A 26,421-nucleotide genomic window follows, 5' to 3' on the forward strand; every position below is an offset into this window, starting at 1 on the left:
AGTAGCTGTGGAATCTCAGGACTCAGACTCAGGAGCTGAAATGCAACCAAGTTTTTAAGTCTGAAATCCTCAAACATCTGTACCAAGTTATCCCACCAATCAGGATTTAGGGGTACGGGATTTCCTTAGGAAGACTTGCCTAGCATTCATGACTCAACCTGCTAACCAGGATATCAGTTACCCACATACATGTCTCTTTTTGCCAAGCAGGGTATCAGTTACCCACGGAGGTCTTGGGAACTTAAACTTTATTTGACCCATATTCAAAATGGAAGTTTTATTCAAAATGGCTCCAGTTGCTCCAGTTTGGATACTTTTTACAGGTTCACCGACCCCCAATAAATTTGTGGTGCAATGTGACTTTCCGGGATTGCCAGGATACCTGTCTGAGTGGATCTCTCTGGTGAAGTCATCCTCTGCTAGAGCAGAGCTGTTACATTTGCATTGGGGAAACTGTTAACACTTCTATAGGGGAAGCCTTTCCTTTCAAAGCTGCAACACTTACATATTTTCGAATTACTGTTTTTGCAATGAACCAGTGAATGGAGACTCCATCTTTACGGTACTAGACAAACAGGACTGAAATGGCTGGCTAGGTCCCTGTAATGGAACAAGGACGAAAGTGTGATTTAGCTCAAGGAGGAAGTTTCTCTCCTGGAGAAAGAAGGCAGAGGCGGCACCAGTAGAATCTGCTCCACCCTCCCGGAAGGGGCGGGCTTGTGTGTGGGCGTGGCCAGGAGGAGGGGTGGGCCCTGCGCTGTGGAGCCCAGGAAGTGGCGGAAGATGGCTGCGGTTGTGGTAACGGACACGCAGCTGATGCTGGGAGTCGGGCTGATCGGTGAGCATGCAGGCTCTCTGCCTGCCAGGCGTGCCCCAGCTCCGCCTGGGTCCGCGGGGCCGTTCCGCCAGGGAAGGGCTAGATCTGGGCTGTGAGTTCGGCCTTCTCAGCGCTGGTACTGACTTCGGTCCTGCGGGCGGGTGGGGCTCGAGACTCTGGCTGACGCGGTTGGAGAGCTGGTGCCGGGCAGCGCTTGTTTGCGGCTCCTGGCCAGTGTAGGTGACGCCTCTGGTGCCATTTGCAGGACACGCCCGGAAGTGGCGGAGCAGATGTTGGAACCTGTGCAGGGTGACCCAGAGTCTCTACTCTTAGGGTGGAGATCTTCCTGTCGTTTGATCCAGGTCTTCCTGGAGTTCCTGCATGGTCACATGTGGAACCCCTGCTAGTTTATAGGAATTGATGGTAAGGAAGTTTATAGGTATCTTTGGACAGTCCAGACTGTGAGTGTACCTTGTGCAGCCCAACCAGGCTTTAGGTGACAGCACTGAACTGCAGAAATGAATGGAACTTTATGAATTGCTTCGAATAGTCTCTTCTGAAGGTCTAATACACACCAAGACACTATCCTTCATTGTAGAGTGCGCATGTTGCTTATGCTTAACAAATAACTGCGATAATAATTTTTCAGGAGCTCAAAGCAGTGGCTTTCTCTTGTATTCACTCCATTTTGTGTAAAAAATTTATTTGGTTTTTCTATGATTGTCTGCCTGACTGTATGCCTGTGTATGCTGGAATAGATCATCAGACCGTCTGGACCTGGGGCCAACTGCGAGCTGCCATGTGGGTGCTGGAAATCGAACCCAGCCTTTTTGAAGAACATCTAGTGCTCTTAACTGCAGAGCCATCTCTAGCCCCCTTGTATTTCTAATGTGATTTTTAAAATTGCTTGAAAACAAATCCTAAGTAACTCAGGCATCTTGGACCTGTCAGCACTTTAGAATTAGGTTGAGCTAAATTGTGAAGATAAAAGAATGACTTAAATAGCTGGGCAGTGGTGGCACACCTTTAATCTCAGCACTTAGGAGGCAGAGGCAGGCAGGTCTCTGAGTTTAAGCCTGGTCTACAAAGTGAGTTCCAGGACCAGCCATGGCTACACAGAGAAACCCTGTCTCAAATAAGCAAACAAAACCTCAACATATTTGCCTGTTAAATAGCTCTTTATTTTTAATTTTTAGCTCTCTAGTTTTTTCTTTTTTTTTTTTTTTCTTTTTCTTAGTTTTTATTCTTACATGCACTTAAAAGGTATTTATTTCTAAGCTGGGCGATGGTGGCCTGCTTTTAGCCTCAGCATGTGGCAGGAAGTAGCAGAAGATCTCTAAGTGCAAGGCCAGCCTGGTCGACATAGCCAGCTGCACAGGGAAACCCTCTCTCAAAAAAAGGGGAGGGAGCAGGAGAATCAGAGGCATAGTTACACAGATCTATAGTTATCAACTTCTTTGGAGACTGAGACAGCCCCACCAGTGTTTTATTTCCTATTTTGTAATTGAGGTGATTTATATTGGTGATAAAACTATATAATGACTACATAGCTTTTATTATTGTTAGTCTAAAATTTGCAGAGCAGTAGAGCTCTTGCTTAGCATATAAGATGTATTGGGTTTAATCTCAGAGAATAAGGTAAAATTTAAATCTCGACTGTATGTATAAAATGAATTAAAGGAGGTTTCATCATCATCTTCATTTTTGGAGAAGTGCCACTAAGGATCAAAGTCAAGCCTTCAAATGGTCTGCCTATATGCCTGGCCCTCGCCTTTTTCCCTTTAACAACCCTTTTCTATGTATTTTTATTGAGTCTTCCAGTTGCACAGAAACATAATTAAAAGTCAATAAGTATTTTTGTGTGTGTGTGGGAGAAGATAATCTTACTAAATATCTAAGGCTAGTTTTTCATTATAGTTTGTTTTATTTATTTGTGTATGAGAACATGTGTCAGGCTTGCTCACATGGAAGTCTGAGGACAACTTGTGGGAGCCAGTTTTCTCCTTTGACCATGTGTGGCCCAGGGATCAAACTCAGTTCATCAATCTTAGTAGCAAGTATTTTTACCTGTTTTGTTTAGGTAACGTAAAAATAATATGAATCTGAGTGGCATGATGGTGATGGTACGTGCTTTGTAATTTCAACTGTTAGGAGGTAGAAGTTCAAGGTCATTTTGACTACATAATTTATGACTATTTAAGTGATAACAAAACCAACCAAGCAAATGCAAATCATGAGTTCATGAAAATTTTGTGTCTTAAATGATTTGGGTTGCTTTGTAAAGTAGGGTGTTAAACTGATTCCACAAAATGTTTCTGAGTAACCAATCAATTCACATTCCTTGCTGCTGTTTGACATTCTCACAGTGACCATCTTTCCACCATAGAAAAGGACACTAATGGAGAAGTTCTGTGGGTGTGGTGTTATCCTTCCACGACAGCCTCCTTAAGGAATCTGCTGCTCCGAAAATGCTGCCTAACAGATGAAAACAAACTTCTCCATCCCTTTGTCTTTGGTCAGTACAGAAGAACATGGTTTTATATCACTACAGCTGAAGTTCCAGATTCTTCAGTTTTGAACAAGGTATGGCTGCTTCAACGTCAAAAAAACCAAACCAAAACAAAAAAAAAAAAAACAAAATATCTAAGACGATTTAAGAATGTAAGACTTAGACTCTGTCTATCACAATACACCTTTGCAAGCATTAAATCTTATTATTCCCTTTAACATTCCATTTACTGTACAAATACTGATAGCCATTATGTTTAGTTGAATGCTGAACAATTTTAGCACAAGTAGTCTCTCTTTATCAAAGTTACAGTCTGATGGACTAGAGATAAAAGGCAGTTTCAAAGCCACAGTAAATAAAAGTGAGTAGTATTTTCCACAGTTGAAAACTATTTTGGGATTAAAGGTGTAATCCCAGCACTTGGGAGGCAGGTGAGTTTGAGGACAGCCAGGCTTCCATAGGGAGTTCCAGACTAGCCTAGGTTACATAGTAAGACCTGTTTCAAAAACACAAAACTATTTTAGAACCTGGGATTATAAGCACATGCTTATAATTCCAGTTTTTAGGAGGTTCAGACAGGATTGCCAGATTCAACATAATGCATTCCAGGCTAGTCAAAAACTTTTTCATTTTTTTAAACATTTATTTCTATATGTATAGGTGTTTTGCCTGAACATATGTCTAGGTGAATGTACCATGTGTATGTCAAGTACCTGCAGAGATCAGAAGAAGGTGTTGGATCTCCTGGGACTAGAGTTAGAAACAGTTATGGATGACCATGTGGATACTGGGAATAGAACCCAGGTCCTTTGAGCAGCAGTGATTGTAACCACTGAGCCATCTTTTCAGCTCCTTAAAACTGTCTTAAAGGATATAATTATTCTCACTAGAGTTAAGAATTTTTTTCATTTACTTGTGGATGATAAAGACACATTATGAATTTAAAATTTTTGTTAAGAAAATCATGTCATAATTAGGCCTTTGTTGGTGTATTATTTGCTATAAATAGTATCAAAGTGACCTGGTGAATTAACTTTTTTGTTTGTTTGCTTTTGTTTTTCAAGACAAGGTTTTACTGTGTAGCCCTGGCTGCTGTACTGGAACTCTTTCTGTAAGATCAGGCTGGCCTCAAACTCAGAGATCCACCTGCTTCTGACTCCTGAGTGCTGGGATTAAAGGTGTGCACCACCACTGCCTGGCTAAATTATATGGTTTCTAACTTAAAGCAAGCAGAGTTTTCCAAGGGAAAAAAAAAAAATAAGGAAACAAGTTGCTGAGTCTCTGGCATGTACCTAGGGTGTTTCTTTTCACTTTAAAGTGATAATTTTGAGCCATAATGGGACTGTATGAAGTATGTCCAGAAAACAAAGAATAGTATTAACTATTATCACATATAAACTAGGAAAATAATTTAGAAACAACTAAAGGGCTCTTAGAAAACTTAACTTTAACTTTTTTTAATTGGATTACTTGATTTGTTGCTTTTTAACTTCCTTAGTTCTTTATATATTCTGGATATTAGAGCTCTGTCAGATACAGGGTTGGTGAAGATCCTCTTCCAGTCTGTAGGCTGTCATTTTGTTCTGACAACAGTGTCCTTGTTTTTTTCTGAGATTGATACTCCAAACAAGGACCATGCATGGAGATAATCTAGAATCCCTGCTCAGATGTAGCCCATGGCAGCTCTGTATTCAAGTGAGTTCCCTAGTAAGGGGAACAGGGACTATCTCTGACATAAACTCAGTGGCTAGCTCTTTAACTGCCTCCCCCTGACAGGGAAGCCAGGCCACAGGAGGACAATGCAGCCAGTTCTGATGAGACCTGATAAGCTAGGGTCAGAAAGAAGGGGAGGGAGTACCTCCCCTATCAGTGGACTTGGAGAGGGGCATGGGAGGAGATCAGGGATTGGAAGGGAATGAGGGAGGGGGCTACAGCTGGGATACAAATAAACTGTAATTAATATAAGAAAATAAAAATTTAGTGAAAAAAAAGAAAATTTAAGTTTGGAAGTTTTAATGTATTATAAGATCTTTGGGTTTTGTTCAATAAGTACTTTTTCTCTTTGATGGTTTGTTTGTTTTGAAACAGGGTCTTTCAAAGCCCAGTCAGGCCTTATATCACTATATAGCTGGAGCTGGGCTAACACTCTTGATCCTTCTGTCTTCACTCCCCAAGTGCTTCCATTTGTGCCACCACAACTCACTTACTTATATCAGTTTGGTGGGTTTTGTTGTTTCTCTTTCAAATTTTATTTTTACTTTTATTTGTATGCATGCCCGTATAAGCACAGGTGTCTTCAGAGCCAGAAGAGGCCATCAGACCCCTGGAGATAGAGTGAAAGGCAGCTGTAAGCTGCTCTGTGGGTGCTGGGACTCAAACTTGGGTCCTTTGCATGAGTAGCAAATGCTTTTAACTACAAAACCATCTCTCTACTTCCTTCAGTTCTTTATGAAAAATCTTGATGCAGTCTTAAGTGGATGTGGTCCGTGTTTTTTATTATAGACTTCCAAGTTACAGCAGCATTCATATTACATCTGTTTCAGATTTTAAAGATTTAGAGATAGTTCAAAACATGTTTTTCAATAGAGCACAGTACACATATAATCTCGCACGTGGGAGGCTGAGGCAGAAGGTCTCAAGTTTGAGACCAGCATGGGCTATATAGTGAGACTCTCAAAATAAAACAAGAATAGAGAAGCAAGTGAAGACTTTGGCATTTTGGTCTTTTTAATGCAACAATGATGTGCCCAAAAGGTTTGTTAGAATAGAGTTAATACAATTAATCTGTTATAGTAAGTATTTATTGAATTCTATTCAACTCTCTTTTAAAAAGTGTGCTTTTGTTTGTTTCTTTTGGACAGGTGACTCATTTTTCTATTGTTCTGACCGCCAAAGATTTTAACCCAGAGAAATATGCCGCCTTCACTAGGATATTGTGTAGGTCTGTATGAAAACTATTAAATGCTAATTCACCAAAATGAAGATCTCCTTTAGTAGTGACCTAGAAAATGTACACATGAAGGAAACAAATTCAGTCTTTAGTCTACCTGACTTACTCCATTTTGGCTTTGCAGAGTCTGATTTGTAAAGAGGGACTTTCTCTTTGTTTTGTGGCTTTATCCTCTGATTTGGGAAAATGGGCCAGGGGGAGAAGAAAAAGCAGTTTGTTTGGCTTTGGTAGTTTTGTAGTTCCTGGGCATCTTTCTTATATATTAGAGTCATTGGGTTTTTTTGTTCTGTTTTGTTTTTTTCCAGGTTTCTCTCTGTATCCCTGGCTGTCCTGGAACTCACTCTGTAAACCAGGCTGGTCTCGAATTCACAGAGATCCATTTGCCTCTGCCTTTCTGAGTGCAGGGATTAAAGAAAGGCATGTGCCACCACCACCTGGCAACATTGGCTTTTTAAATGATGGCTTTTCCAAAGTTTTAGTTTTCCTGTTGTTTTTAGGTAACATGTAATTCTAAATATCATGTTTCAGCTCTCTCATCTAATAGTTTTGTGGAGAACTGAAGGAAATTGTTTTTCCTACTGTAAGCCTAAAAAATGATTGCACACCAAAGCAAAAATTGAAAAAAAACTCTATTATCTAAGAGTTTCAGTTAGATTGTATTTTAACAAAGTGAGGTTTTACTGCTTAGGTAATTAGCCATACTATAAGACTTGGTATGGAAAGACAAATCTAGGCATGTGGCTCACTCTGGAACAGAAACAGCTGCTACTCTTGTGGCTTCATGGATGAGGTTGTTATTGATAGAAGGGTTGAAGTCCAGAAGCTGTAAGCTGAAAACACTATAGAGGTATTTTCTAAAAAGTATGAGACTCCATTGCATCTGGCCTCCCCAAGCAGGACTAATTATCCATCTGAACTGAGCAGGAGGTATGTTGGAGTTCAGAAGGCAGTATTGCTTCAGATGTCACTTCCACTTCAGGAAACCTGGAAGATGTCTAGTTCTATAGTGCATAGTGCTATTACTCTACTCAGCAATTGCCAGCCACTTCCTCTATGCCCTGTTCCTTTCTGCTTCTATATGTTCAGCTTTACATGTGTTCTCATGTCCCCAAGCATGTGTCTGTCTTTGACCATGCTCATGGTCAAACACTTTTTCATGATTGTAACATAAATGTAGAGGTGTTTACATTCATTTCTGGGGAGTGAATCAGGCAGGCATGCTTTCTGTAACATACAACAGAGGCCACTCAGGAAGGCTTCAGTCTCTGTGGCATCCTTTGCCACCACTCCTTTCATCTCCTAGGTGTGGCTCATAGGATTTGGGCACAACTAGAATCTGCTGTGCCCAACAGGTGTGGCAGGCCTGAGGGTTACTGTCTGAACATGTCCTCTGAGCTACACTGCATGGTTCTCCCCAGAGTCTTTTCAAGGGGCGTCCTCTTTGCTGTCTCATGACCCAGGGTTGTCATCATGTCAGTCTTCTGCTGGACTTCTCCATTACTATCGTTGGTTTCTGTTCATTGTGTTGATGAGTTTTTTATAAAGCAGCTCATAATAAAAAAGTATCGGTGGTGAGGCTGGAGAGATGGTTCATTGGTTAAGAGCACTGGCTGCTCTTCCAGAGGACCTGGATTCAGTCCCCAGCACCTGATGGCAGCTCACAACTGTAACTTCAGCTCCAGGGGATCTGACCCCTCACACAGATATATGCAGGCAAAACACCAATGGACATAAAATAAAAATAATTAAATCTTAAAAAAAAATAGTGTTAGTGATACAGAGGAATCTACAATAAAATTCAACACTGCCTCCTGCTTGTTCAGTAGCCCCAGTTCATATCGTCCCTGTAATACCCTTGGTTTGTATAAGCTTCTGTTTGAATTAGTGGGAGAACTCAAAATATTTACTGTTCCCACCTTTTTCTCCATTTGTAGCTTGAAATAACAAGTATTTAGTAATCAGTTAAACTAGATTTTTTTTTTTTTTTGTAGTTGGTCTTCAAGTAGTCAGTTATAAAAATAACTTCCTATCACATCAGCTGCTGAGAGGCCCAGATATGTCAGGTAATGCCTTTTTTTTTTTTTTTTTTTTTTTTTATAAATATATCCTTCAGTGCTGCAGAGCACACTCAGGGCCTCGAGCAGGCTAGACCTACTCTTGACTACTGAAGTATAACACTAGCCCCATCAAGTTTCTCAAGCAACATATCGTTCTAATCCAGACATGGTGGTTTAGGCCTTTAATCCCAGCACTCTGGAGGCAGAGGCAGGTGAATCTCTTTGAGTCTAAGACCAGCCTGATCTACACAGCAAGTTCCAGTACAGTTAGGGTATACAGAGAGACAGTGTCTCTAAACAAACAAACAGATGGATCACTGTCTATAAATAAATAAGAGAAGTATCCTTAGTTGTTCACAGGAAGGGACTTCAAGGGGAAGAGACTTAACTTGGGCTCTATAAATGCAACTGGCTTCCTGTCAGCATTTTTGGAAGTCTTTAACTTGATGACAGATGTCTGTTGTGAAAATTTTAAAGAGCATGGATTTCTTAATCATCTAAATGTAATTACCTCTAGGATTGCTTACAATAAGCATGGGTTATATAGCTAACTACTGCTTTCTCTGTGAACAATGCCTTGAACTCCCTTTTTTTAATTAAATTTTTATTTTTTTAATATTAGTTAGTTTATTTACTTTATATCCCAGCTGTAACCCCCTCCTTTATTCCCTCCCAATTCCACTCTCCCTCCCTCCCTCCCTCCCTCCCTTATGTACTCCTGCCTTTCTCTTAAGTCCACTGATAGGGGAGGGCCTCTTCCCCTTCCATTTGAACTCCTTTGCAAAAGAAGTTCAGGCAATAAAGCAGAGTTGTGTGACTGAGAACACAATGAGCACTTACAAGCATAAGACATAAAAAGAAATAAGAATGTAATATTGCTAGGGAATCCACTGTTAATTCCCCTGTATAGGGACTACATCTTCAGATAGCAGGAAAGAGAGAAAGCTTTCCTCAAAGAAATAATCCACATCTGTCAAGTGTTGTATTTCAAAGTAAATTAGAGAAGAAATACTATGGACATGTTTGCACATTTGGAAATGCTACCAGGTTACTTTATAATCTAGAAAGTACCAGTGTGTAGCCGTGGTGACTTTCTCCACATTTCCCATATTGCATCAAAAGCATTGTCACCTTTTGTCCTTTCTCATAGAATATATCTGAAATATGGAAGCCCGGTTAAAATGATGGAGAGTTACATTGCAGTTCTCACCAAGGGGATCTGCCACAGTGAAGAAAATGGCTCTTTCCTTAGCAGAGACTTTGATGGTCGAAAGGCATACCTTGCAGGCTCTATCAAAGGTAAGAAAGAGAGAGAGAGAGAGAAAAGAAAGAAAGAAAGAGAAAAGAAAAGAAAACCTGGCTAATAACAAAAGCCCCAAGACAAGGTCACTTGAACTTGTATTTCCTACACAGGAGTGTACATCAGTTCTTATGTTTCTTAGTGACTTAGAATTCTAAGGAAAACCTGTTTTCTGATAATCCTTTCCATACTGTATCTCTCATCCTTTTAACTAAATTTCATGGCTCACAGTCTTCACTGACTTACATAGTTTTTCTTTCCTCACATTGTAGTCATTAGTTCTTCTAGAGAACTCCAGCCACAGGTTAGAATCTTCAATCCAGCACTGAGCTGAGGAATTTACAATGACAGGCAACTTAGAGCTTGAAGACTGACCTTGGGGTCCTCTGGAGGTGGAGCTGCCTTCCTTCAGATCTTTAACAGTGCCTACTGCTCTTTATCTGTTATCTTTAGTGATTCCTGAGCATTTGGTTGACGTTGGGTGTTCTTCATGACTTTTTTATGTCACTGAAAAATGTTGGTTCTTCTTTGTATTATTTGTTGCACTTCTTTAAGAGTCTGACATTATCTGTGCATCCAGCACAGAGTCCCTGTGGGGCATTGCTGGCAGCTATGATATATCCTGGTAAACATACATGAATAAACATACCCATCCACCAAATGAAGTATGTCTGCACCTATTAGTGTTTGGCTAAATGTATCTGGTATAGTTAAAATAATTTTGTATTTATATGACAAGAATTCTTTTTAATGGGAAGTTTATACCATTATGTATTTAATGCAGTATTATCTTTTTATTTTAAGATATTGTATCTCAATTTGGAATGGAAACTGTTATCTTACACACAGCATTGATGCTGAGAAAACGAATTGTTGTCTATCACCCCAAAATAGAAGCTGTCCAGGAGTTTACCAGGTACCATCATTAATTACTGAAAAGTGTAAGCTTTCTTGACATTTGGAGACACTAGATGCTATTGTGTGCTGTGTTCTTTTATATTTTGAATAAAGGAGTGTAGGGTAGTCTGAGGAACATATCATTTCTGTGATTTACTTTAGAGCTAGTAGTTCAGGATCACTGAATTTGGAAAGATTTTTATTTATTTTATTTGAGACAGGGTTTCTCTGTATAGCCTTGGTTGCCCTGGAACTCACTTTGTAGACCAGGCTGGCTTCTAATTCAGAGAGATCCACCTGCCTCTCATAGTGCTGGGATTAAAGGTGTGCACTACCACTGCCTGGCTGAAAGATTATTAAATTTTAGAAAAGGGACAATTGGAAGGCAGAGGGAGGCAGATCTCTGAGTTTGAGGCCAGCCTGGTCTATAGAGTGAGTTTCAGGACAGCCAAAGCTACACAGAGAAACCCTATCTCAAAAAACCAAAAATAAACAACTAAATAAAATAAAAATGGGCCTGCAGATTTGCACAGGTAGACTAGAGCATCCCAGAGGAGAAAAATCTCTACTTAACATTTGTTTGGTGTGTATGTTTATGTATGTGGGTTGGGTGCTTGGAGTGGTTGGTGTGTGTATGTGTGTGCACACATTCCTAAAGGAATACTACTACAACTATTTCTTTGGCAGATAACAATGAGTTAGCAACCTTGTTTGAAAGAAAATTCTAGTTTGGGCTGGAGATATGGGCTCAGTGGTTAAGGGCACTGGCTGCTCTTCCAGCACATCTGTGTTTGAGTCCTAGTACCCACATGGTTCTCAACCATCTGTAACTCGATGGACATCAGGCACTCATGTGTTACACAGACATGAATTTAGACAGAATACCCATACACATAGAATTAAGTAAATTAAAGTTAAATATGTATGTTCATATGTAGCTGGTTTTTTTATTATTTATTTGTTTTTTTTCCCCACTTTATTTATTTATTTATTTATTTATTTAATGCAGTTTATTCAGGAACCTTGGACAATCATCTGAGTTCCTCTTTCTTCCATCCTTCTCTACCCCTTTTCTTCTTCCCTATCAACTCCCTAACACTAGAAAAGACAGAAAAAAAAAAGATGGAGAGGAAAGGAAAGAGATTCCTGAATAATGTCAGAGGTTGGAAAGGGGACAATGTTATTGTTAGAAACTTTCCTGCTTATTAGGGGCATCGAGTTCCTTGGGGCACGTTTGATCTTTGCCATCAGGATATCTAATTTCTTCTTGTTTATTCTTTGTACACAGCTACCAGTGACCAAACAGCAACCAATAACAACCCATAGCTCCTCTCCAGGCCTTAGCATTTATATACTCTCTGAAAAGTCCCAAAAATTCCAAATGTCACACAATCACAGAAACTACTGGCAGCTGGCAAACTCATGCCCCTTCTACAGCATGAGGCAAATTGTAGTCAGCTGTTGTGAAGAAGCTCAAATCCCCACACCTGGGATTAAAACAAAAACATATTCTTACAATATTATTGTGTTTTTAAAGAAACAGAAATTCTCACTACATTTTAAACAGTGATATTCCCAATGAACTGAGTGCTTTTCCGGTCATTGACCAAGGTTTTTAGGAGACCTATAGCTATAGCTTGACCTATGACATTAGCATGGTACACATTAGTAACCCCTATCGATTCATCCATAGGTGCTGCTTTTTACTGTAATGATGTAATAACTTATTTATATTCAGTATTTGCATTTTCATACAACAAGGTCTCTATCAACACTGTCTTTCATCATGACCTGTTCATATGTAGCTGGTTTTTGCTACTTTGTGAGTTCCTCTTTCTTCCATTCTTCTGAGATTGAGATTGCTTTGTTCACAGCTGAGACTAATCTTTGTAAAAAATAAAATCAGTAAAGACTTCTTCAGAGCCTTGTATAATCTTTGTAAATGAGGTGGTCCTTTTCCTAGGCTTTCCTCAACTTTGTTCCAAACTCTTAATGCTGCTAAGTGACATTGTTCTATAGTAGCAATATCAAATTGAATCTGTTCTTGTATATCAGAGTACCACCCTTTACCGAGTAACTGAGCTTTTACCATATTCATTCCCTAAGCTCTGTTTTGCTGTTTATTATTCATGACTAATTCCCTCCACCATGTTAATCATTTCAACTGGGGACCAGCATCTAGTACAGCTGTCATTAATATCTTCCAGTCTTGGGGAATAATTCTATTTTGAGAAGCTCAGTTATTTAGAATTTGTTTCACATAAGGCAAGTGCATCTCATGAAATCATGCCTTTTTAAAACACCTTAGAGCTATCATTTCCATAGGATATCATCTTATCTCATGATAACCTTGTTCCCCACTGTTTGCTGATGGTGGTGATCTGATAACCCAGAGCCGCCTCTCCATCCATTCTGACAGCACAATTGTTTCAAGATTAACCCTTTCTATCAAAATGGGCTGTTTCATCAGACTTTTCAACTTTTCTTTGACCCTACCACTGTCCTGTAAAAGGAATGTGTATTCTCCTGGTTCAGTTGTCTTGGAGAATTATTGCCTCTGTCTGCTAGCCCAGTCCTAGTCCTAGAAGCTTCTAGCCATTGTAAAATATTCCCTAGGCCTATATTGTTTTCAGCCTCTGAGACTAACTGCTTAATAAACTTACCCTTTCTTGTTCTTACTGAGCACTGGGCTGGCTGGCTCAACTCATCTTCCAGCTGACTTAGTCAGTTTGGCTTTTCTCTTGGCCTCTGAATTGTTCTGTTTGGTCTCATACTAACTCAAGCAATCTGCTCTAATCTCCTGGCTCCTTCTCATTCTCTGGCTCACTCAGTCTTCACCCGAGCTCTTTCTCTATTATTGTCCTGATAAAATTGCCTCCTCTCCTCTCTGCATTGTCTCTTTGGTAGCTTCCCTTTCCTCTCTCCTCATGAGAGTTGGGTGTGTATCATTCTGCCAAATCTTTATCTGATTCATCACTGTCTCTGCCACTTAATTAGACACCACTTAAGATTTATTTATATACGCAGTATTCTGCCTACATGAGTGAAGATAGCACCAGATCTCATTATAGATGATATGAGCCACCCTGTGGTTGCTGGGCATTGAACTCAGGACAGTTGGAAGAACAGCCAGCACTCTTAACCCCTGAGCCATCTCTCCAGCCTCCAGACATCACTTTGAAGCATGGGTACTTCCTTCTATAAACTAACTTTACCCTCATTATTTGGGATTAAAGTCGTGCACCACCATGCCTGGATCTAAGCTTCTCTTTTTTCTGAAATTTGCTCAGTACCAGGCTGGCCTTGAATTCAGATCTGCTTGCTTTTGTCTCCTGGATGAAAGGCATGTGTGTATTTCAGCCAGATTACTTAGATCTGTGGCTGTGATCTCTTGCTAGAGCAGCCTTGTTCTGAGTTAAAATTCCTCTACACCCTCTAGTGCAGTTTCTTTTCTCCTGTGGGAAACTCTTGCATTCTTGCTCAGTCACTGGGACTGTGAGCCCTTTTGTTTTCTCTTTTTTGGTGCTCCTAGCCTCAGGTGTTTCCACTTTACTGGGAATTTTTCCAGTTGTTCTCCCAACCTTTTTGAAACAGAATATAGGAAGAAGAAGAAAAAAAAAGAAAAGAAAATCCCCCCTGGGAGCATAGCAGAGGCTATCCCATTGTAGCAGCTGCAATAATTTTTTTGCTGGCATCTTGAAACAAAATATCTATTCCTTAGTCCCCTGCTGTTTATTCTATAGCATTTAAAATCAAATTTCCCATTCTGCCTAGCCCCACGTCTGGGGCCACCTTGTGATCTTTGCTAGTTGTGGGCTCTTCTTTCTTCCACCCCTTTCTTCTTCTCTAACACTAGAAAAGGGAAGAAAAAAAGGTAGAGAGGAAAGGAAAGAGATCCTTGAATAAAATTGGGTTTGAGAGATGGCAGTGTTATCATTAGTTAACTTTCCTGCTAATTAGGGGTGTTGAGTTCCTTGGAGCAAGTTTGATCTTTGCCATTAGGATATCTAATTTCTTCTTATTATTGTTGTTTCTTCTTGGAACTACTTAACAAACCTCGGACTGTTTTAGTTGGGGTTTTATTGATGTGAAGAGACACCCTGACCATGGCAACTTTTATAGAAGAAAACATTTAATTAGGGGCTGGCTGACAGTGTCAGAGGTTTAGTCCATAACTATTGTGGCAGGAAGCATGGTTGCATGCAGGCAGACATGGGGCTGGAGGCAGGGCAAAACAGTCTTCTGGCAGCCAAGAAGAGGCTCTCATTTCATTCTGGGCAGAGCATGAGCATAGGAAACCTCAAAGCCCACCCTCACAGTGACACACTTACCCCAACAAGGGCATATCTCCTCCAGCAGGGCCACACCTCCTAATAGTCCACTCCCTGTGGGCCAAGCATCCAAACAGGTGAGTTTATGGGGGCCAAATCTATTCAAACCATAAGAGTGACCAACCCACACCGCCTCTTGGGACCCTAGCATTTATGTACCCCCTGAAAAGTCCCCAGAATTCCAAATGTCACAATCACAGAAACTATCTGCTGCTGGTAAATCATAGTCAGTTGCTGTGAAGCAGCCCCATATCCCCACACCTGGGGTTGGAACAAAACCATGTTCTTATAATATTGCTGTGTTTTTAAAGAAACCAAGATTCTCACTACATATGCATGTATTACACACATGCACACACGTGTATATATAAGTACACAGTAAATATTTTAGGCTTGTGAACCATGTTGTCTCTGTGGCAGTTTCTCAGCTGCTTGGTGCAACATGTATGTAAGTGAGTGAACATGGCCATGTCATTAGACAGCTAGTCCATGAGGCCTAGTTTACAGACCTCTGGTATAAGTAAATTGTTTCTTTGGTTCAGTTTTACCTGACTCTTGTTGTTAGTGGTAGGTGGACTGTGGAGAGTGGAATTTTTTTGTTTATTAAATCTAATTCATCCTTAAGTCCTTTTTAAAAGCAAAAAGAATTGGCATTTGTCTTGGGTTTATTGAATGGGAATAAATAGGATACCTTACTTTGTCAATCTTACTCATAAAAATTCAAGGAAATAACATTCTTGTGTTTTATGAATGAGAAAAATGAGGCAGAGGCTAAGGGTTGAGATTATGAAAAGGGAAAACACTTTATAAACCAAAAGTCCTGAGTTAAATCATGACATGGCAACTTAGTTCTATGGCCATGTTAAAGATACTATCTGTTCTGAGCCTCCATTGTTTTATCTGTAGAGGCTGAGACTCACTTTGGGCAAAGTACAGGGAATCTTATGAAAGAAGGGGGAGATAAAAAGACCTGGAGGGTACAGGAGCTCCACAAGGTGAGAAACTAAATAAATACATAAATAAACAAACAAATAAATAAATAAATGAGAAATCTGGGCACAGGGATCTTTTCTGAGACTGACACTCTAACCAACGACCATTTGTGGAGATAACCTAGAACCCCTGCACAGATGTAGCCCATGGCAGCTCAGTCTCTTAAGTGGGTTCCCTAGTAATGAGAACAGGGACTGTCTCTGACATGAACTCAGAGGCTGGCTCTTTGCTCACCTCCCCCTGAAGGGGGTGCAGCCTTACCAAGCCACAGAGAAAGACGATGCAGCCAATCCTGATGAGACTTGATAGGCTAGAATCAGATGGAAGGGGAGGAGGACCTCCCCTATCAGTGGACTGGGAGAGGGGCATGGGTGGAGAAGAGGGAGAGAGGGTAGGATTTGGAGGGGTCAAAGGAGGGGGGTACAGTTGGGATACAAAGTGAATAAACTGTAATTAATAATAAAATAAATAATTTTAAGAATGAAGAGCTAAAAAAAAAAAAGACCATAATGCAAAGTTGATAAGCTTGTTTTCAGTACTGGGAATAATTTTATGTAATATGCTTTGCAAATGCCTTTCCCTATACACCTGCTTTAAAATTATTTTTGGGTAGTGTTTGTTCTGTCTAGGGTGAGAGGGCCAGAATTTTCACTTGTTCCCTCTGTATTTGGCTTTTATCTCATTATGTTTTTAACGTACATGTACATTATTCCTATTAAAGGGGAGTATCCACAGCTTCTGAAACATGGTTTCCACATGAGTTCCCCATACCTTCCTGCAGCACTTGTTTTTTTTTTTTTCTTTGTTTGTTTAATTTTTGTTTATTTTATGTGTATGGGTGGTTTGCCTACATGTACGTCTGTGCACCATGTGTGTGTTTGATTTCTGCAGAGGCCAGAAGAGGCCAATGTATCCACTGGGACTGGAATTATACAAGGTTGTGAGCCCCTAATAAGTGTTGGGAGTTAAATCTGGTTTTCTGGAAGAGAAGATACTCTTAACTGCTGAGCCATCTCTCTAGCTTCCTACTACGAATATTTCTGTTTAAATTTGTGTATTATCTGAAAACAATACATTTTGCAAATTTGGCTAGAATTGTAAATATAAGATACTTCCAGAAAACTTTTGTCTTTCTGGGACTAGTTTGGATATCACCCCAAATATGTCTCTAGCAGTTGGCAAGCTGTATTTGAAAGAAAACTTAAGGATCTTCACCCTGTGCAGATCTTTGAAAACTTTACCTTAAGCTTTTGTCCTTTTTGTTTCAAAGGACAGTTTAAATTGTGGCCTTCTCTGGGATTGGTGTCATATACCTATAATTCCAGCACTTTGGAGGCTATGGCAGGAGAATTGTCATGAGTTTGAAGCTAGCCTGGGGGACATAGTAAGTTCTTGGTCAGCCAGGGTACAATACCATGTTCCAAAACATACACATACATTGCTTTATTATCAAGTCCAGAGGTGTTAGTACATTTAAGGCTTGATTTCTCCTCTGTTCCTGATTAGCTGTCCATAGGACTTTACCCTGGGAGGAGAAGAAGAGGGCAGGTGTCCAAGGTGAAGGCCAGCAGCTCTATGACTTGAGTTTTCGCTTTTATTCCTTAGGACCCTGCCTGCCCTGGTGTGGCATCGGCAGGATTGGACCATCCTACATTCTTATGTGCACCTCCATGCTGAAGAACTAGAAGGCCTGCAGATGTGCACAGGTACATGAAAACATCCCAGGGGATGAAAGACTGTGTATGTTTGGTATATGAATTTGTGTAGGGGTATGCAAACATTGGTAAAATGAATAATAAAACAATATTTTTGGCAAATATAATTTTTTCCATATTAAAACATTTTAAAAAGTTGTACTAAAATATACAAAATTATGATTTTAACTTGTTTTTTTTTTTTTTTGTTTTTGTATTAGAAATTGAACCCAGGGCTTCAGGCCCTTGTATCTACAGGAATACTAACTTCCTACAGGCTTTTTTTTTTTTTTTTTTAATTTAAGCTATTACACCCTTTGTATTTTTATCTCATTAAAGATTCTTTTAGGGCCAGTGAGATGGATCAGCTGGTAAAGGCACTAAACTCCAGGCGTGATGGCTTGAGTTTGAATCCTGAAGAACTGACTCCTAGAAGCTGTCCTTTGACCTCTACATGTATGCTGTAGCATATGCATATTCCCATACAGACACAGAAACACATACACGTGTAATAAAGCAATGTAATTAAAAAATTTTAAAGGTCCTTTTATAAAAAGGAGATGATGATGTTGTCTTTTAAATTATGAAGTATTTCTGTCATACAAAATACAAAGAAAGATTGAGGCCAGAGTGATAGTTGAACAGTAAAGGCATTTGCCACCAAATCTGAGAACTTGAGTTTGATTATCAGGACCTACATGGTAGAAAGAAGGAACCAACACATGTAAGTTGTCCTCTGACCTATGCATGCACTCTGTGGTGCATATGCACAATCAGTCAATCAATGTAATATAGTTTTAAAGATATATAGGGTTGGAGATAGGGCTCAGTGGTAGATATTTGCCTAACATGTTTAAAGCCCTGAGTTAGTCCTGAGCAACAGAGAAAGGAATCTTTTCTTAGCTGTAAGTTACTACCCAGGTGAAGAAGTAGCATCTTGGTATATACTAGAGCACCCTTCTGCTTGCTTACCTCCACAGAACTTCTCTTTGCCTTACATTTCCTATGGATTCATCTGTTCTCTAGCCTTTCATGTGTAAACATGTATCTCCAAGCAGCTCTGCATCCATGCAAAGGATGAAATCTTCTAAGGCTTATTTTATTTGTTTAGCATTTAATATTTTCGTGAGATTCATCCATACTTATGTGGATGTCTGTAGTTCCATTCATTCTCAATTTGCATTGGAGTACACTGAATGACATTCTCATTACTCACTTTTTTGTTAAGATTTATTTATTTATCTTTGGTTTTTGACAGAGGGTTTCATTTTATAGCCTTGACTGTCCTAGACTGTCCTGGACAGGCTGGCCTCAAACTAACAGCGATCCACCTGCCTCTGCTTTCCTGAGTGCTGGGATTACAGGCATGTACATTGATGTTCCATTTTCATGCACACCAGAAGAGGGAATCAGATGGTTGTGAGCCACCATATGGTTGCCGGGAATTGAACTCAGAACCTCTGTAGCTTTTAATCTCTGCACCATCTTTCCAACCCCCTCATTACTCACTTTTAAAAACTTACACTTTTATGTATTTTGTGTGTATGTGTTCATAGGTGCATGTATGCCATTGCATGTGCATGGGATCAAGGACAACTTGTGGGTATTGGTTCTCTCCTTCTACCATGAGGCTCCCAGGGATTGAACTCAGATCATCAGGCTTAGTGGCAATCACTTTTACTAACTGAGCTATTTTCACTAGCCCATAATTAAGTTTTTTTGTTTTGTTTTTGTTTTCTTTTTGAGACCAGGCTGGCCTCTACCTCTGCCTCCCAAGTGCTGGGATTAAAAGCCAAGGCCACCACGGCCATAGTTAACTAATTGTTGTTGTTATTGTCGTTCAGTTGCATGCTTGCCTTGTTGAAGGTCAGAGGACAACTGGTGCCATGCGTAAGCACCTTTACCCACTGAACCATATCACTGGCTCCACAGATTCTTAATTTTAATTTGTTGAAATTTATTAGACGTCTGTGGTTTTAGTATTTTGTATTTTGTTTCAGAAAAACCTTTTCCCAGGTATAGAACAGAGAGTTGCCTATGCATTCTTGCAAATGTTTTCTTTTTTCCATTTGGCTATTTAATATGCCTGGGATTATTTTGTGTAGTGGTGTCTGAGTTTGAACCCAGTTTTTAAAAAAAGATATATTATTTAAAAATCTTTGTTTTTACATTTATGAATGTTTTGCCTATATGTATGTCTGTGAACCACTTGTGTGCCTAGTGCCTATTGAGGCTTGGAATTGAAGTTACAGGTGGTTATAAGTCAGGATAATTCCTGCCCTCTGCAAGAGCAACCAGTGCTCATAATTGCTGGGCCATCTCTTGACCCCACCCCACCCCTTTGACATTTTGAGAGAGACAGTGAGAATTGGTCTGTGGATATGTACACATAGAGGCAGGTGCCCTGGAGCTAGAGTTTGCAAATGGTTATAAGACAGTGACATGGGTTCTGGAAAATGAACTTGGATCCCCTGCAAGAAAATGACTCTCTATTAACTGCTGAACCATTCTTTCAACCCTCTTTTTTGTCTGGGTTTTTTTTTTTTTTTTTTTGGTGCTGAGAACTGAATATACTGTACCATTTAACTATGATCCAGCCCCTGTTTTTATCTTTTAAAGAATAACCACTTGGATTGAGGACATTTATTAAATAATTTCATTTTTCAGTAACCAGTGCCAGCCTCTTATGTTTCACATTGTGTCATGTGGTTTATTGGGATCTGGCTTTCAGTAGAAGTTTTTGCTTTTGCTTTCTTGAGAATGTAAAACTTTAGCAGTGGCAAATTAGTTCCCAAGAACAAAACACCGCTAAGGTTATGATTCAGGTTCAAGCACTTGCCTCACATATATGAGGGCCCCAGTTCAGCACGCAGCACTGGAAAACAACAAAACTTTATCTTTTTATAGTTAACTTTCTCTCTAAAATAACCAATGTGTGGGAACCATTACCCTCAACAGCACCAAGTCTAGAAGTCTACTGATGCCATTAGCAGTTACTGTATCAGCCCTGAAAGCACTCAATGGTCCCTGTGTCATCCTGACAACCTAGGCATGAGGTAGTGGCTTTCCTCAGGACAGAGATCTGAAATAAAGACAGTGGTTGAGTCCATGTTGCTTTCTGACATTCTTTGTTTTTAAATCAGAGTTGAAAAAATTTTAATAAAAAGATATTTTCAGTATGTTTTGTGCATGAGGATTAAGAAAAAAAGAGGAGAGCACTCAAAGACAGATACACAAAAAATTATGGTTGTAGGCTTCTTTTTTTTTTTTTTTTTTTTTTGGGCATTTTGAGACAGGGTTTTTCTGTTTAGCTTTGGCTGTCCTGGAACTTCCTCTGTAGACCAGACTGGCCTTGAACTCTGCCTCCCAAGTGCTGGGATTAAATGCATGCATCACTACCTTCTGGCTGGGAACGGGCTTCTTTAGGAGCGTTATCTACTTTCTGACATTATTGGCCTAAATAGCACTGGCCAAAAAGTAAGTGCTTTTCTCCAGCTTGTTTTTTGACATTGAACTTAAATTTTAGAACATTTTGAGCCATGTGTATTTCTTTAGGCACCTGACAAAAATACAGCCACTGCTAAGTGCCACTGGTCCAGCTAATGATCCAGAAAAATCGAAAGCCGTGAAGAAAAGCAGCCAGTGAGCTGTCAGAGCAGTTTCCTTCTAAGACCTTCACCACATGATTTCTTTCTGCTCCAGTAATTTGATCCATTTGCAACGCAGGCTACATTGCTGGCTTTGTAGAACTGGAAGTGAGCAACAGACCAGACCTCTATGATGTGTTTGTGAATCTGGCTGATAGTGAGATCACCATCGCTCCACTTGCAAAAGGTGACTTTTCTGTTCCATTCTGTATTCCAGTGTTAACACAAAGTACAAGCCAAGCAGCTATATAGTTTGGGCTGACTCACTCAAGCCAGTATTTCTCAGTGTTCAGAGTGTACAATTCATTTCTGCATGTGTTAGACAGCTGTGATTGCTGCTCATAACTTTTGTGTGATCTCTCACCAGTTCCCAAATGTGGGAGCAGCTGACTGCTGACAGACCCTGTTAGAATCTGATGCTGGGAGGGTTTTATCTAACAACTTCAAATGAGTAAAACCAGAATTGTTCTCTTTTTACTTACTTTGCAGTTTCAAATATGACCATGTTCATGTGGAAAAATGAAAGTAGAGCCCAACCTTAGGAAATATTACCTCTTGTAAGACTAAAATGATAGCAAATGGTCATGACCAGAGCCAGAAAGAATGGCACTGCTTGTTTTCCGCTGTGATCTGCAGAATGCCCCTGTTCCAATTTGCACCATCTGAATAGGGTGTCCCTTGCATTGAGACAAGATGATGTAGTAGGAGCATCATTTGTAATTGATGTGACCAAGGCAGCTTCCTTTGCATTTTTCTAAGGATCTAAATGTGCTGTGTACTCTGCTGGCACCTGAGGGCCTGGCAGGAAGATCTTCTTTCCCAACATTCTGCCAGAAAAATACACTTTTTTTTTTCGACAGAGCTATACTAGAACTCATTATGTAGACCAGGCTGGCCTTCAGCTCACAGATGTCACCTTTCATCTGCATTCCTTCACAATACTGGGACTAAAGGCGTGCACCACTTAGCTATTTAACTCTTAAGACTTGGACAAGGTAGTCAGGCTTTTGCCTTCAAGTATTTCACTTGTACTCAGGGATTTTTCATTCAGTTCATCAGGTAGACATGAAGGGGAAATCTGGTTTGGTATTGGTGATTGTATCTTACATTGTGCTGTTAAATTTGTGTTGTGAATAAAATGGAAACCTGGAGGGTTATCTGCATCCTTTTGAAAAGTTCTCTAGTGTGATTTTTCAGATTTTCAGTTGAGTAGCTTATTTTTTATTGTATAAAATTCTAAGTCTTCATATAATATTATTTCTGTTTTCATCAGAGGCCATGACGATGGGCAAACTGCATAAAGAAATTGGTCAGCTCATTGTGCAGTCTGCAGAAGACCCAGAGAAATCAGACAGCCAGGTTATACAGGTAACCCTTGATCTGTCTTACAAAGCAGCAGCAGTCTCATTGCACACTCTCTTAGGGCATCATAGTAGAGTGAAGAGTCGGGGGACAAGCCAACTGTGCCGTAGTGGGCAAGATAATGGGAGGTAGGCCATTACAGGGGCTGGCACTGAAGGTAGCCCCAGTGGTGAGAATTGTACCCCCGAGTAGTCTAGAATGCCTGTGCATTTTACCCTGCTAAAAGAATTCTCATGGAGGAACAAATGAAGAAACAGTACCTTTGGAATCTAGTCTCCACTTTTGAACTCTGAAGAATGAGCTCCTCTGGGGAGGTCTGTCTGTTAGGCTAAGAGAGTATCCATATGCATCCTATGCCCTCACCGGCCTAGGAGGACAAATGGCTTTTATTTCCTGAGTTTTTCTGTATGGTGCCAAATCCTTTTCTGACGAGAGGCTATTCCTGACTGCTTTTTGCCTGTTTTTCTCTCTCTACTGAGGAATACACTCCCAGCCTAGCTACTTCTGGGATCTGCCCTGTTAGCTCCTATGGAACCATAGGAGCATCTCTGAGAAGTAGGCTCTACTTGCTCACCTGGTCCCACCTGACACATTTCTTTCTGAATCTATCCATCTGCTCAGGGTTTCTTGAACTGTTGCCAATGTAGACAGTACAATAAAAATCCTGTCTTCAAGGAGTCTAATTTTTTCCCTGCATTTATTTATTTATTTATTTAATCACTTTACAGCTTGACTCCAGCTCTCTCTCTCCTTTCCTCCCAGCCCCACCCTCACACTACCCTCCTCCCATTCTCCTCTCTTCTTCTCAGGGGAATGGGAGGCTCCCAAGGGATACCAACCCACCCTTGCACCTCAAGTTGCATCCTCACCCACTGAGGCCAGACAAGGCAGCCCAGCTACAGGAAAGGATCCAGAGGCAGGCAACAATCAGAGACAGCCCCTGCTCCCTTTGTTAGGGGATCAAGTGGGTCTCAGGCTTGGTGGCTAGCTTTTACCTGGTGGGCGTGTGGTGCCTTTCTTTTTCTTTTTTTTTTTCAAGACTGGCTTTCTCTGTAGTCCTGGCAGTCCTCAAATTCAGGAATCTGCCTGTCTTTGCCACCCAAGTGCTGGGATTAAAAGCATGCAACACCACACTCAGCTTTTCTTTTCAAACAGAATTCATTATGCAGCCCTGGCTTGCCTGAAACCTACTGTGTAGACCAGATTAGCCTTGAACTTACAGAGATCTACCTGCTTTTGCCTACCACTGGGATCAAAGTTGTGTGCCACCATGCCTGGCCTCCACAATGATTAGTCTTATTATCAATGTATTATATGCTTTAAAATGACTAAAATGATTGTATATACATATGTGACATTGATTTCCTAAGTTACTTTGTTATAAGAATTTATGACAGCCAGGCATAGTGGTGCATGGCTTTAATCCCAGTTCTTGGGAGACAGAGGTAGACAGTGCTGAGTTGGAAGGCCAGCCTGGTCTACATTGTGAGTTCCATGACAGCCAGGGAATCCCTGTCTTAGGGTGGGGTGGGGTGGAATGGGATGGGGTGGGAGTGGCAGGGAGAATTTATGAAGTTAATCTGATAACAGGAGAATCCTAGGAAATAACTATTCACATTTTAAGATTCTAACATACTATATTTTTCCATTCTATTAAAGGACATTGCCCAAAAAACAAAAGAAATCTTCACCAACCTGGCACCATTTTCAGAAGTGTCAGATGATGGGGGAAAGATCATTCTCAATGTTGAGGCACTGAAGCAAAAGCGGTTCCCACCTGCGACAGAGAACTTCCTTTATCATTTAGCAGCAGCTGAACAGATGTTGAAGGTCTGACTGTCTAGTGTCTTGCTTAGCCTCTAAAGAACTTCCCTTTTATTCCTAGTACCCATTGACCTTATACAGTATTGGAATTACAGAGGAACATTCTATTTTTAATGTTTTAAGATCTGACCTGAGAAAGACAGTGCTGGACAGTCCTAATGGTGGGAGCCATATAGATCAGCACATGAAAGCCATCATTGTTCATCCCCATTTGTCTTGTTGTAGCCATAAACTTAATGGTTTACTTTCAGAAAGCTGCCTCAAAGTTCACTTTGTATTCTTTTAGGAAAAAACTTGAATTCCTTATTTTACTTTCTGAGTCTAACTACTATGTTTTCTGCAGAATTGTCTAGAAGGTTGCCCAAGAGATAATGCAGTTGTACTTTCTTGTGAAAGAAAATGTTGGGGGGGGGGCTTTGAAATTTTGCCTATATTATGAAGGTTTTTCATAGGTTTTATACTTGAGTAGACAACTCCAACAACCTTTATAACTGCCCTAGATGTAAGCATTTGTCAAACATCAGCCATTAGTACTCTTGGACTAACTGCTGCTAGCAGTCTTTGGAAAAGAGATAGAAGCAGCTCCCTTTAAGGGTAAACATGCATAAGAAACAATACCTTGGTTGTTTTTGTTTGCAGTGCTGGAGTTAGAACCTGCAGCCTTGAATATGCCAGGCAAGTGCTTTCTCATCAAGCTAAACCCCCAACCCAATAATGCTTTCATATATTGGTAAAGGAACATGAGAATCAAATTGCAGATGCCAAAACTAGACAGGGTCTTAAAGTGATGTCAGTAAAAGTGATTTGGCTACATCATCAAGGACTCTGTTATTAGACATTCCTGAGATCTTAAAATTGCCAAACAAGCACAAATGTCTAAACTTTAATTATGATAGGCCACAGTAGAATTGAGAACATTCAAATTTTACCAGGACACATGTTTGCAAAAACTTTATCTAAGTTGGGTATTTTTTAAAACCTTATTGTTAGACGTTTAAGTAAAAATAAAAAAATAGCATTTCCATTTTGTCCTTGGGTGTGAACAGGGAGGACCTGAAAGAAATTGTTTACTGTAGCTAACAATTGAAGATTAAATTTGCACTTTATGAAAGTAACTACTGATGTCTCATTTTCTTGTCTTGCAGTATTGTTAAAATTACAAATTTATGGTGCAGTAGAAACATTTTGATAAAGTTTTAAATAGTAAGGCAGACACTTTGGTGAGTTTAGTGTGGAAACAGTAACGATATATGTGTGCATTTTCTCTAAAGACAGTCTGCTAGGAAATAGGACCAGCCAACAGGTCTTGTAGTAGTGTGGCCAGGATAGGGCCAATAAGAGAAATGAGGTACTATGGAGGCCAATGGAAGGGGTACTTTGCTCAGTATTATGATCTCTCAAGCCTCCAGAGCACAAGGAACAGGACCAGAAAGCCCACAAACTCATGTGAGGAGCCAGTTGTTAGGTCCTGCAGGACAAAAAAAGGGAATGACAAGAGATGGGTAAGATGGAGGTTTTCAAAGGGTGTAAGGGATCAGAACTTGGTCTTCCAACATAACCAGGAAGGTTCAGAGAACAGCCAGAGCAAACTAGAAAGGCACAAGGCAATGCCAGCATGTTACACTGAACTGAGGTGGCACCTGAAGCCTTGGGTTCTTAACATATGAATTTATGCCCATCTAGGTGAGGAGTTTGGGTGCCAAGGCATCTACCAGACACAGGTGGGTAAATGATGTCACTAATAGGGAGCTGAGCTGGTTGAGTCCTGTGGGGCATCCAAAGAGCCAACTACATTGTGGCAACTGGTTGGTGTCTGAGGGGCTGGCAGAATGGCAGTTCAGCCTTGGATGGGGCTTGGGCAAGAGCCACCTCTGTAGGATGTAGGCTGGGGCCAACACAGAAAAACATCTTAAAGAATAAGAGAGGGAGGAAGAATCAGAAGAAAAGGAAAGAGAAAAAAAGGTCTGGCTAGGAAAGATGTACTGCTTTTTTTGATGAGGCAGTCTCAATGATCCTGGGAGATGAGCCAGAGATCTCCCA

At 40.3% G+C, this 26,421-nt stretch overlaps 2 protein-coding genes across 4 annotated transcripts in view; one reads left to right on the forward strand and one right to left on the reverse strand.

The window, feature by feature from the left end:
* The first annotated feature begins 737 nt into the window (after nucleotides 1–737).
* Nucleotides 738–25,496, forward strand: Dennd10 (DENN domain containing 10). Of its 2 annotated transcripts, none has more exons than XM_021659087.2 (9): nucleotides 738–838; nucleotides 3,204–3,400; nucleotides 6,188–6,267; nucleotides 9,484–9,632; nucleotides 10,438–10,549; nucleotides 17,460–17,560; nucleotides 21,275–21,382; nucleotides 22,469–22,563; nucleotides 24,217–25,496. In XM_021659087.2, exons 1-9 carry the CDS (start codon nucleotides 784–786, stop codon nucleotides 24,391–24,393), a joined length of 1,074 nt encoding a protein of 357 aa, XP_021514762.1. In that variant the 5' UTR covers nucleotides 738–783; the 3' UTR covers nucleotides 24,394–25,496. The 2 variants fall into 2 exon arrangements, with proteins under 2 accessions (XP_021514762.1, XP_021514763.2); XM_021659088.2 differs by lacking the exon at nucleotides 738–838 and adding an exon at nucleotides 4,940–5,021 and having other exon boundaries at nucleotides 3,184–3,400.
* Sfxn4 (sideroflexin 4) overlaps nucleotides 11,454–26,421 on the reverse strand; it is a 33,042-nt gene continuing 18,074 nt past the window's right edge. The window contains exons 15-17 of one of the 2 annotated variants that reach the window (XR_009594516.1): nucleotides 24,253–24,334; nucleotides 22,818–23,663; nucleotides 11,454–14,915 (exon numbers count right to left, since the gene is read on the reverse strand). The gene's annotated coding sequence lies outside the window, so the exon portion shown is untranslated. The remainder of the gene's footprint in view (nucleotides 14,916–22,817; nucleotides 23,664–24,252; nucleotides 24,335–26,421) is intronic. The other variant, XR_002477232.2, reaches the window with a different exon arrangement.

This window comes from Meriones unguiculatus, chromosome 1, assembly GCF_030254825.1.
Source record: "Meriones unguiculatus strain TT.TT164.6M chromosome 1, Bangor_MerUng_6.1, whole genome shotgun sequence".
NCBI classification, from domain to species: Eukaryota; Metazoa; Chordata; class Mammalia; order Rodentia; family Muridae; genus Meriones; species Meriones unguiculatus.

What these genes read in the sequence shown, in the direction of transcription:
- Dennd10 (XM_021659087.2), top strand. Translation starts at nt 784, where the DNA reads ATGGCTGCGGTTGTGGTAACGGACACGCAGCTGATGCTGGGAGTCGGG. An exon ending in GCTGGGAGTCGGGCTGATCG is followed by an intron (nt 839 to 3,203) that starts GTGAGCATGCAG and finishes TTTCCACCATAG; the next exon opens with AAAAGGACACTAATGGAGAA. An exon ending in CATCGCTCCACTTGCAAAAG is followed by an intron (nt 21,383 to 22,468) that starts GTGACTTTTCTG and finishes TGTTTTCATCAG; the next exon opens with AGGCCATGACGATGGGCAAA.